The sequence below is a fragment of the Labeo rohita genome, chromosome 11, assembly GCF_022985175.1.
Source record: "Labeo rohita strain BAU-BD-2019 chromosome 11, IGBB_LRoh.1.0, whole genome shotgun sequence".
Lineage (NCBI taxonomy): Eukaryota > Metazoa > Chordata > Actinopteri > Cypriniformes > Cyprinidae > Labeo > Labeo rohita.
In genome coordinates this window covers 25,944,857-25,957,961 of record NC_066879.1, presented here as the reverse complement: position 1 = coordinate 25,957,961, position 13,105 = coordinate 25,944,857, and the positions used below count along the sequence as shown (strand labels likewise).

Genomic DNA, 13,105 nt, shown 5'->3' with positions numbered 1-13,105 from the left:
ATTGAGATTTTTATGTTTTTTAGAAAAGTCTCTCTCTTTTATTTGATCCAAAGTACAGCAAAACAGTAAACTTTTGAAATATTTTTACTATTTACAGTAACTGTTTTCTATTTGAACATATTTTAAAATGTCATTTATTCCTGCAATTTCCAAGCTGAATTTTTAGCATCATTACTCCAGTCACATGATCCTTCAGAAATCATTCTAATATTCTGATTTGCTTATTATTATTCTTATGTTGAAAACAGCGGAGTAGAATCTTTTTCAGATTTCTTTGATGAATAGAGAGTTCAGAAGAACAGCATTTATCTGAAAAAGAAACCTTTTGTAATATTATAAATGTCTTTATCATAACTTTTGACTAATCTAAAGCATCCTGGCCAAATAAAAGTATTAATTTCTATAATTTCTTTCACCAAAAATTATACTGACTCCAAGCTTTTGAATGGTATAGTGTTACAAAAGCTTTTTATTTTGGATAAATGCTGATGTTTGGAACTTACTATTCATCAAACAATCCTGAAAAAATGTATTCAACTCTTTTAAATATTAATAATAATAAATGTTTGTTGAACAGCAAATCTGCATATTAGAATGATTTCTGATGGATCACGTGACACTGAAGACTGAAGTAATGATGCAGACAATGTAGCTTTGATCACAGGAATAAATTACATTTTAAAATATATTCAAATAGTTATTTTAAATATTAAAACTATTTCTAAATGTTACTGTTTTTGCTGTACTTTGGGTCAAATAAACGCAGGCTTGGAGAGCAGAAGAGACATTAAAAATCTTACTGTTCAAAAACTTTTGACCGGTAGCGTATATATATGAGCTTATATATATTAGTTTATATATATATATATATATATATATATATATATATATATATATATATATATATATTCAAATCATTGCCCTATACAGCATGATTGTTTTTCATTTGATTATTTACACACTTTATTAATATCTGGAACAATTAACAATTAACCTCTGATCATCTTCTGAAAAAAAACCTGGCAGAAATGTTGTGTAAGAAGCTACTTTATTTTGATGTTTTAAACAATACACAGACAAGCTGAATAAATCAACAATGTAGCAATAATAGCCACAGAGGAAACACTTTTGTCGTAAAAACTTCGACAACAAGTCAAAGCAGCCACCTTTTGTGAAATCGTCAGCCTAAACTGTGGAATTTTAAGTGCCAGATGTAGCCTGGCTCTGTCAGGTAAGGAAGCGCAAGCAAAACACTCAAGATATTTATACATAAACAAAGACAGGCCTGTTCTCAGACCATCACTGTACATTCAGAGACATCTTTCACCTGAGGATGGGGCGGCACATGTGCGTTAAAAAAGTAAAAGAAAAAAAAAACTCCTTGTTGACCTTAGGGAGCACATTCAGCTGTCAACAGGTGAAAAGGCCATTTGGGTTTTGCCAACATTCTCTGCTAAGAAAGGTTAAAGCATTAGAGACTTGACTGACAAGAATTAGCAAACCCTGTGACCCGGGCCAGCGAGAGGAACCCTACGGCAACAACAGGAAAAGAGGCAAGGCATGTCTCGGAAAACAGGGGAAAGGTTTTTTCCCTGTTCACGACAATGGAAAGAAATGAAGAATGCGTGAGTGTAGCAGGGAAAGCCACTCAAAATCCCTCAGGGCTCATTACTTGAACATTGTGTTCTGATGATGCCTGTCTTTTGAATGGAAAATGCAATTACAATGGGTTAAAAACAAACTGGCATTTTTCGTCAGAGAAAGATCTTGAAGATCTTCCTTCGTCAATGTTCTGGGACAATGCCAGTGTTTCTGAACAGACAGAATGTTCTGTGCCCAAGATGGTCTTAATGATGAAGACAAAAGCCAATCTGTTGCTTACCCAGATCGATAAACATTTCTAGATCAACTCAATATGCCCTTAGCTTTGATCAGAGAAATTCACTCAGCAGATCTCTGAAAACCATTGATCAGTCGATGCTCCCCTACTTGCAGAAAACTAATTAAAGTCATCCTTCAAAGTTGACAAGCTGACATTGTCTTGGTCTCTGTCCATCCGGAGAACCTGTTTGACTTTTTGTTTGGTCGGTTCCTCTCTGAGGAACACAAAGTCAACATTGCGCCCAGACAACATGTGATGATATTATATTTCCAAGAGTTATCACTTAAACCTCTGTATACACTCAGCTATGCCAAAAAAGTAGATTTTGGCTCATCCGCTAACAAAATTTGTTTTTAAAATAAGCCAATATGCTTGATGAAACCATTCCATTTATTAAAAGATTTGAGAGTTTGATTAGAAGGAGCAATACAAGCGCTGCAAGGAACATTTTTCCCATCAGTTCCAAGACTGGCGCTCTTCAAACATTCATATTTGATTAAAAAGGTTTACACAAACTATGCAGACAAAGCCAAAGTGTCAAACACAGAAGACAAGCAATAATAAGCTCACCGTAGATGTCAGAGGCATTTCAAGGCAGCCCACAGCATTGCACGGCATCAAAAAACAGCAAGGCCCATGCTGCTCCCACAATCAATCTCCTGCAACCTGCACCCTCACAAAAGCTACATTGATGTCAAAGGACTAGTGCATTCGAATCCACTTCTACAGGCTCGTCGGTTTGCGCGTATATGTGCGTGCGAGTGAACCTGAAGGAGGCTGAGAGGACTGAACGGTAGACCGCTGCATTGCTGAGGAGGGCTGGCCGGGTGTCATAGTAACTGCAGAATCCTGCCCTCCTATTGTGTGAGCAGGAAGAGAGGGGAAAGGAGCAGGGGAGGAGGAGCTCCGTCTGCTACCTCAGCTACCTCAAACAACCGATCCTAGCAGCGGCTGGCTTTAAAATCAACAGCACTGAACGAGTGACATGAGCTGACTGCAAAACAGGGTTTATTGCACATCTGCTGTGAATGCGGATGGTGAAAGGAAATATTGATGCTGGGCACCGTACGGCTGCTTCATGTACGTAGCAGATGCCACGCAGTTTATGGACTGTTTAAATGTGTAATGAATATATATTCGCAGAATCAGTTTGGTAGGACAAACTGGGCAGTGGTTGAGTCAATGCTGCCATGTCAGGCTAGTCAGGATGTTCAAAGGGTTACACTTTTAAGGGAACTCAACCTATAAATGGCTTACTTTTAGTTCTTTCTGGATATTAAAAGGCTAGTTCATCCAAAAACGGACTCACCCTCACATTGTTCCAAACCTGTATGACGTTTGTGGAACAACAAAGAAGATATTTAGAAAAATATATGTGTTTTTTTGGTCGATATAATGAAATGGCAAGTTCTGTCATGATTGGCACAGGCTGATGGGTCCTTAACGCAAACTAATGATATTAACAGCATTAAACTACTTGGTTCATGTTGCATACCCAGTCAGTAAGCTTGCTGCTTATACTTAAATGGCTGGTTACATTCACTCCCTCCACCTCCCCAGCTCCACATGTACAGATGCTACTTGTGCAGCAGTAGTATTTCTTAAAGACTTAAAGACTTAATAATTTAAACAAAATAAGAGAGATCATACAAAATGCATGTTATTTTTTACTTAGTACTGTCTTAAGTAAGATATTTTACATAAAATATGTTTACATATAGTCCACAAGACAAAAAAATAGCTGAAATTATTCAAATAACCCCATACGAAAGTTTAGGAACCCTTTTGGGTTCTTAATACTGTGTGTGGTTAACTGGATGATCTTTTTGTTTTGTGATACTTGGTCATTGAGTCCCTTGCTTGTTTTGAACAGTTAAACTCAAGACTGTTCTTCAAAAAAAATGCTCCAGAAGGAAACCCGATGCATTAAGTGTCAGCGGGTGAAAACTTTTGAACAGGATGAAGATGTCCAAATTTTTCTTATTTTGTTGAAATAAATTTTTTTTTTCCATTTAATACTGCCCTTCGGGAGCAACAGAAGACATTTGCATGTTTCCTGGAAGACAAATTAAGTACAATTTACCTTAATCTTCAGATTCAAAAAGTTTTCACCCCCCCAGCTCTTAATGCATCGTGTTTTCTTCTAGAGCATTAGTGAATGTTTGAACCTTTTTTAATAGTTGTGTTTGAGTCCCTCAACTGTCCTCAGTGTGAAAAGATGGATTTCAAAATCATACAGTCACTGCTGGAAAAAGTTCAAATATGCAAAAGATTGCTGGAAAACTTAAGAATCGATTTTTCTGAAGAGCAGTGCTCAGTCGTAGATCATCCAGGTAACCACACACAGTATTAAGAACTAAGTGTTCCAAAACTTTTAAAGGCGGTTATTTAAATAATTTCAGACATTTTTTGTCTTGTGGACTATATGTAAACATCTTTTATGTAAAATATCTTACTCAGGACAGTACTAAATAAAAAATGAACATGCACTTCATATGATCGCTCTTATTTTGTTAAAATTATTCACAGATTCTGAAAGGGGTCCCCAAACTTTCGACATCTTATGATGGTTGAACAAGCAACCCAATAGGTGTTTAAAATGCACTGTGAATATAAACACATTTGGGGGTCTTGTCTTCTGAGGCACAGCACACAATTCTTCACTTTGTGACAAATCCAAAGGTAACTTAAGTGACTGTGACTAATTAGGTGCCTGCGCAATTTGCATAATGGCCTCATTTGCATTTTGCAAAGGGTCTCTTGTCCAAAACCAACACTGAGATCAGGTAAGGATAGCAAGATGAGTGCAAACCCATCTGAGGCATGTTTTACATACAGAAACAAAGAAACACTTAGGCCAGCAAAAACGTTAAACTTTATAGGTTCTTCTGTACGTAGTTACACATTTACCCAGATTTCCTCTTGAAGTAACACGCCTCTAATCATATTACACTGCTTAAAGATAACAAGTGAGATAGTATAAGTTTCTGTTTCCCACAAAAGATAAAGACCTTATGTCATAAAGAGAATTAAAACATAAAAATAGTACATTTCATATTAATCCTATATATATATACATAAACTTAGATACTTGGAATGATATTCCAGTTTATAAAATATGACTGACTGTTTTCACTGTAAAAGGAGAATACATATAATTTAATGAGCCTTTAATTAGCTTTATCTACAGTACCTGACTTGAAATTACTTTGTATTAAACACTAATATAATACAATATAAGCAGTTAATTTAAATGCTGCCACATTTTTTAGAATAAATAAACGGCAATCTTCTCCTGAACTTCAAGGATTTGAGACTGATATTACACCCGCATAACACAAAAATACCTTGATCCCTTGTTTAGTATCTCCCGGGGGATATGTGGCGCTGTTAGGAGAGGTTGGTGCAGCCACAGGCATGGGGCTCGGAGGTGGCGTGTCTCCAGCTTCGAAGTGCTGTACGCGGGCAGCCACCAGCCCTGTAGTACGAGGCCTTTGGCCTTGAATCCGCGGAAGCTCATTCAGAGGACTGTAGTAGATCAGCATTCCACCTGGAGCCTCTGGTAAAGTTGACATGCTGGGAACATTCCATGTCCTTTGACGAAAATTCAGCATTTCTATGCTGGCACAGGTTTCTTTACCATACAAGATGATGTAAGACGTAAAAGTATGGATGGAGTAGTTCCAGTAGATCCGGTATAAAAGACACCTTAAGAATGATTTAGTCCTCTTCAAATGTCCTGTAGTTTTGAGTCATGGTTAAAAAAAGAAGCATTATGGGTGAAGACAAGTCCTTTAAAATTAGACTTCCACTTCACTCTTCGTTTTCTTCCTGTGTTGTTCTGCATGTGTCTCTCTCTGCTTGTGTGATAGTCTTCTGATTCGACCTTTGACCTCAGTGCCAGTGCTGATGAAAGGTGGAGCGAAAGCCTCCTGCCATTCTTCCTGGCCGGTCTGTTCCGCTTTGTGCTGTTTTTCTCTGAGATGACACACACTGTTGCCTCCCCAGATGGCATTAACAGACTGTATGGCTATATCTTATCATTTCTATATGGCTTGACAATCAATTTTATGGCTAGTTACATAAGCCTAACTGGTTAGCACACATGATTATGATAAAAAGACCCTTATAGGTCACTACTGCATTGTATCTTCAGAGCAAACTGCACATGTCGTTACAAATCACATCAATACGAGCTTAAACAAGATCAGTATGTATGAAGGCTTAATGAGTACAAATGCTTTTTGCTGAATTTCAGAATCGCCCCCTAAAAAAATCTAATAATTTACGGTAAGTTTTTTGTGTACTTCCTCTTGGGGAAAAAAAATCAATGTTGTTTACAACAAGGAGCCAATCTTTCCAACTAATTCCACAGGATTTTCCATCAGGGACATCCCGGGTGAAAATGGTTAACCTTGTGCTATACTAAACTGCTGATGAAGCAGACAGAACTTTTGGACAGTCACAAGGAAATAAAATCTCATGAGCTTTGAACTTTGCTCCCGTTTGATACCGTATGCAAATGCTCGTTGGAATCTGGAGGTGGCTGATTTAAGCACGGGCCTAGAAACACATTCAAAATTTTGTAGGATTGAAATGTCTACATCTAAAGGACATGTGTGTTTACTTTATTGGGAAGGTTTCTTTGTTTGATTTTGAGCTTGAATATTCAGGCTGGCACATGTTGCCTATGTGGAAGTCGAGTCATTTTGGTGGCGCTATCAGGATTTCCGAGACACATCCCTTTATTCAAACAAACTCAACCCTAAGCGTATCTCTGATATGATCCTGAAAAAAGACAGGCTGGTTTAGAAACCTTGTGGTCACTAAGAGTTATGAAATAAGTGACAGGTGTCAACACAAGATTGTCGTAAAAACAATGATTCAGTCACTCGCAGGGTTTGCGGTAAGTACTTAAAAAACACAGACTTTGGAAAAAAACATGTATTGTAATTGCATTTCGCGAAACATGATTGCACAATGGGTGGAACTGCCGGGTTTCAGATGAGAAAAATCATACAAGAACAGTAAAAAAAGATGAAGGAAAGGATGTGATAGAAATGCTACAGAGTGACAAATCACCTTGTTTACACCAAAGACTATTTCTCAAGGTTAGTTTATTTTTTGAAAGTCTTCTGTATAGGCACATACGCTACTGATCAGAAAGTTTGGGTTAAGTATTTTTTTCTTTTCTTTTCTTTTTGTCTTTTTTTTTTTTATTTGAATTGATCAAAAGCGACAACAAAGACTTTTTCCAATGTTCCAAAAAAATGATTTAAAATAAATGGAAATAAACTTTCTTTTCATCAAGCAGCAAACTGTTTTTGCCACTGAATAACAAATAAAAAAAGGTAATTGCCACTTTTTTATCCTGCAATTCTGACTTTTTTCCCATTATGAGATGAATTATGAGATATAAACTCGCATTTGCGGGTTCAAAAGTCAATATCAAAAGAAAACACCTGTTTTCCCCCCTCAGAATAGGACATTATAACTTGCAGTTGTGAGTCTATATCTCACAATTCTGAGAAAAAAAAATCTGAGTTTAAATCTCACAAATTCAGGGTTTGTTTCTGCAATTGCAAGTTTGTATCTCACAATTCTGAGAAAAAAGTCAGAATTGCGAGATGTAAACCTAGCAATCCAAAAAAAAAGTCAAAAATGTGAAATAAAAAGTCACAATTACCTTTTTTTATTCTTTATTCAGTGGCGGAAACTGGCTTCCATGGTTTTTAACATTAATAATAACACCAAATGAGCATGTTAAAATGATTTCTGAAGAATCATGTGACACTGAAGACTGGAGTAGTGGCTGATGAAAATGTAACTTTGTCATCACAAGAATAAACTACAATTAGTATAAAAGTATATTAAAATAGAAATGAGGAAACTTTGATTTAAATTTTAAATAATTTTTTTTATTTGCAACCGTGACGAGCATAAGATATTTCTTTCAAAAAACATTCAAAATCCCAAACTTTTGAATGGTTAGGTACCATGCCGAAAAAAAAAAAAAAAAAAAAAAAAAAAAAACACCAAACATTTCATGCGTTTATGCACAAGAAATAAAATAAAGTTCACAGGACACATTATGGGGGCATGCTGTCACACTTGTCACCGTGGAACTTGTTATTAAAGGAGTAGTTCAATTCCAGACCAAAAATTTCCAGATTATGTACTCACCCCATGGTCATCCAAAATGTCTTCATGCCTTGTGTTCACGTCTTTCTTTCTTTAGTTGTAAAGAAATTATGTTTTTTGAGGAAAGCATTTCAGGAATTATCTCCATATAGTGGACTTCAATGGTGCCTGTGAGTTCAAACTTCCAAAATGCAGTTTCAATGCAGCTAAATGATCCCAGCCAAGAAATAAGGGTCTAATCTAGCAAAGCGATCGGTCATTTCTTAAAAAATTATTTACTTTTTAACCTCAAATGCTCGTTTTGTCTAGCTCTGCATGTACTCTGTGCATTCCAGTTTAATACAGTTAGCGTATGTAGTAAAATCTAATTTTCTCCTCCAACTTTTTTTTAGAAAATGACCAATCGTTTCGCTAGATAAGACCCTTATTCCTCGGCTGGGATCATTTAAAGCCCTTTGAAGCTGTATTGAAACTGCATTTAGGAAGTTCAAACTCACAGGCACCATAGAAGTCCACTATACGAAGATAATTCCTGAAATGTTTCCCTCAAAAAACATGATTTCTTTATGACTGAAGAAAGAAAGACATGAACATCTTGGATGACAACAGGATGAGTATATTATCTGTAAAGTTTTGTTCTGGAAGTGAACTACTCCTTTAAGGCTTTTCAATAAAATCTATACTGCCCTCCAAAAGTTTGGAAACACCCCTGGTTTTGGACGATATCAGTATAAATCCTTCTCATTTTTTGGTGCAAATACATTAAAGTAACTTGACATTATCACTGAAGACCAGCAATAATAATTTTCATTTTGATCACATAATGGCAATATATACATGTCAAAGTCAGACAAGCCCCTTTGCCAGCTGTGATACCTGGTTAATGGTTTAAACTTGGCCCAGGTTTTTAAAAGATTTTTGGGTCATCACACCTTAATAGCTTCGACAACTGATTGCCAATTAAGTTTAGAACACAATGAATTTAGGCCCAGATTATGCAGAACTGTAAATAGCTGCTAATGGTGGATATTTTGATGAATTGAAAATGTAAGTTTTTTCTATGTATAAACTGTTGATGTAATAAAATATGTTTTCGTAGTTTGTGTTGTCCCTTTTCAGTGCAAAATGATCACAAATGAAAAAGGATTCATGCCAATATTGTCCAAAGCCCCACTTTTCCAGGGCGTTTCCAAACTTTTGGAGGGCAGTGTAAACAGTAAAAGAAAGAAAACAATGAATGCAACAACAATTAAAGGACAAAGCTCTTGTGACAACTAGCCCCAGTTGGTGTTATATAGAGAGAGTGACCTACCAGGCCGACTAGAAGGTCTGCCGCCTCTCTGCGTCCCAGAGAGCCGTGCTCGGCTCGATCAGTAGAGGAATTATGTATGCTGGAGGACCTCATGATGGGCAGACTGAGAGAACGGGGGTCTTTCACACACCTCTCCACCCTCAGCTCCTCTCCTGGTCGAGCTGCACACACACACAGTTGACATGACATGAATTTATCTAATTTTTGATAAACTCTCCTGTTGATAAATAACACAGAATTTGCCCAAAGAATTATTCTACATAAACTGTGGCTGGAGTACCAGTAAATGTACTAAAGAACAATACTAATATAAAGTCAAATGTACAATACAATAACTGGTTCACTCTTTATACATTACTACTGATCTTCATCTACATACAAATCTCTATTTGTACATAAAGATAATGAGTGAAATATTTACATGAGTTCTGAGATACATCTGTTTTGAATCTGATTGCTAGCCAATATAGACAGAGTCCTGTCAGTTGATTTCACAGTGTAGTGCTTAGAGTTAGCAGGGCATTACCTCGTACTCTGAGGTAGTGGCCACCGAAGCGGTAGGCTTCAAATCCCAGTGAAAGCGGGGTATTGGACTGATCTAGGAACAGGTTGACCCGTGACAGCTCAATGCCTTTTCTTTCAAATACAGCTCCCAGGACTTCTCTGGAACACAAAGCTAACAGATCAGCTAACCATCGTTTCTAACCGCATTGATTTGTTTATTGCACCACCTAGGGGTTCAAACACAAAATCACCTCAAGGTTTTCTTCTTCACAGCTGGGACGATCTCCATACTGACGTCAATATTTAGATCAAACTTCAGAGTGAAGCACTCCTTGCTGGGGTCCTGCAGGAGTGAAACATGGATCAATCGGTGTACGCTTTAAAAAAACAAGCCACCAGCTATTGCGAACGCAAACTAAGATTCCATTTTCAGACAAAGAAAGTTGAAGAGTATTGAGTTCAAGTTCATCAAATCATTAGTTTGAGACAAAAAAGCAGTACACAGACTAAATAAAAATCAGAACTCGAATTCTTCTCTTACATCTGTGTGTCGGCGTCTGGTCTTCTTTTTAACCAGTTTCATTCCTCCGCTCCTGCGATCCCTGAGGAAAAACAAACAAGGAATGACTAAGCCTACAAGGAATGCCAGTGTCTTTTTCACTAACTATAATTCAGTTTAACCAAGCACAGGTATTTCAATTACAGCTAGTCATTGTCATTCTTTTCAGCACAAACACCCACATTTTATGTAAATTAATCATGATAGATTGCACCTTGTTAAAAAAATTCAGTATAATGTGCCTGGCACAACAACATACTACTGCCATCCAAAAAATTTTACTAAAATGAGATTATTGTTTACACTTTTCAATAACTGGATTGTACTGACATTTTTATTACCAATTCATTTACACTTGTCTGCTTTCCCTCTCATTTTAAAATGATTTTTAACTCAGAAATGGTCATTTCTACTTGATAAAATATTTTAAAACTTGACAATCAATTTTTCAAATACACATTTATTATAAAATATTTAAAATACTTTAAATCAATGTATTAATTTCTACAATTTTCCAGGTCTAGAAATAAAAAACAAATAGTTTCAGCTTATTTTAAATCTTATTTCAAATCACTTTAAGCCTTAGGTCCTCTGGTGGATCCCGGCCCCCTATTAGTTACCTTTTTTTTACCGTATTTGTTTTAGTGACTTGCGTACTAAACTAATTTAGTAGTCATAATGCAATCTTAGTTAAAACCCCACGTGTGCGTAACGAGCAAAAAAATCATACGTGTAAGCTAAAGCTACTTAGCCTTTCGAATTGAATTCATTGCGTAACTCGCATTGTTTCAGGAAGCCTGCCAGAAACACAGTTTGTACCCATTCATTTATAAGGTTGCCAGTTCGCTCAAGATCAAGAGGTCAGATTTACGCTCTCCTTTCCACTTTTCCTTTCCTCAAGCAGTTTGACTATCAAAAAGGAAAAGATATTCCCATCCCAGATGTTCTCCAGTGGATGACGCCAGTGGAAAGTACACAGACTTCCTCTTTCATTATAACAAACCCAAGCATGTGCCCATAATGGATGTAATAATGGAACTGACCCTAGGTCAGAGTATCCATCCTCTCCGTCCTCCATGTCTGAGGGGGGACCGGTGCGAGGCGGACAGGAACGAGTGGACACGTTCCGGGCCAGGATGGAACCTGTGTGGGAGAGGAAGTGAGGCATCACTAACATCCTGCCAGAAGCTGGTAATAACAATTAACCTCTACACATTCAGTGCTAAGTGTCATCCTCGACTTGAGGACGACTGACATCTATTTTCATTTTTTTAAAATTGCTGAAACAACTGATAGGTTGAAAAAGAGAACAGAGAGAGAGCTTTACCTTGTGGTTGCAGGTCAAACCGCGGGTGCCTGTCAAAGAGCATGCCGTCACGGGCGACGGGATGGGAGTTTGAGTCACATGACTCACAGAGGTGCAGGGGGCTGCCGTCTCTAAGGTCCTGACACGATGGGTGGTGACACACCTGAGGCATAAATCATGAAGCAATAGTGTCATTATTTGCAAACACAGCAGTGTGAAATCCAAGTTTGTGTGCATCATTTTCTTTTTCGCAATTTGCCAAAACCCAATTTTCTTTTTCCAACATTAATGGGTGTTTCTTAAAATATGGGCACTTCTGGCACTGGGAAATGAGAATAAACCTTCTTAAAGCAATATTCACACTCTCATTAGCTTGTTTAATTTGTCTTCTAACAATTTCCAACAGTGTATTCCATCATGTAACCACTATTTCTGAAAGTTGAACATTCCAATGCAGTGTAACTGCATAATGATTTTTGGCATAAAAGAAAAATCAATCATTTTGAACCATAAAATGTATATTTGGCTATTGCTACAAATATACCCATGCTACTTAAGACTGGTTTTGTGGTCCAGGGTCACATATTACACCTCAAGTACTCAAGTATTTTAATTTTTAAACAAGTAATTTATATTTTAATTACTCAAATTATGTTTATAGCATTTTGGAAATGAGAGTGATGGACATTTTTGGAACAAAACAGCCTTGCTAAAGTTAATTTCATTGATAACATAAAATATAAATTAAAAAAAAAATATAATTAAAAATTTGAACAATTTTTGCATAACAAAAAAGCAGCTTAATTGGAAATGACGCACAATAAAATATTGTTCAAAAGTGATATTTACCTGTTTTTGTTTTCATACATTACACGTCTCACATGTGACCATGGACCACAAAACCAGTCATTAGGGTAAATTTTTCAAAATTCATATTTATACATTATCTGAAAGCTGAATAAATAAGCTTTCAATTGATGTATGGTTTGTTAGGACAGGGCAATATTTGGCCGAGACAGAATTATTTGGAAATTTGGAATCTGAGGGTGCAAAAAAAATCCAAATATTGAGAAAAATCACTTTTAAATTTGTCCAATGAAGTTCTTAGCAATGCATATTTACTAATCAAAAAATAAGTTTTGATTTATTTGCGTTAGGAAATTTACAAAATATCTTCATGGAACATGATCTTTACTTAATATCGTAATGATTTTTGGCATAAAAGAAAAATCAAAATTTTTGACCCAAACAATGTATTTTTAGCCATTGCCACAAATACACCTGTGCTAAATAAGACTTTACTTTTTGTTCAAAAGTGATATTTAGCTGTTTTTGTTTTTATACATTACATGCCTCATATTACAAATCAAGTACTTTATTTTTTTTAAACAAGTAATTTAT

The 13,105-nt window shown here is 36.4% G+C and overlaps 1 protein-coding gene across 3 annotated transcripts in view; it reads right to left on the bottom strand.

Annotated features, from left to right (window-relative positions):
- The window catches only part of plekhg5a (pleckstrin homology domain containing, family G (with RhoGef domain) member 5a), a 53,414-nt gene that overhangs the window by 14,537 nt on the left and 25,772 nt on the right, over window positions 1-13,105 (bottom strand). For all 3 annotated transcript variants that reach the window (XM_051123018.1, XM_051123017.1, XM_051123019.1), the window contains 6 exons: window positions 11,726-11,867; window positions 11,442-11,541; window positions 10,381-10,441; window positions 10,091-10,182; window positions 9,862-9,998; window positions 9,336-9,496 (listed from right to left, as the gene is read on the bottom strand). In XM_051123018.1, coding sequence (XP_050978975.1) covers window positions 9,336-9,496; window positions 9,862-9,998; window positions 10,091-10,182; window positions 10,381-10,441; window positions 11,442-11,541; window positions 11,726-11,867 — 693 coding nt within the window. The remainder of the gene's footprint in view (window positions 1-9,335; window positions 9,497-9,861; window positions 9,999-10,090; window positions 10,183-10,380; window positions 10,442-11,441; window positions 11,542-11,725; window positions 11,868-13,105) is intronic.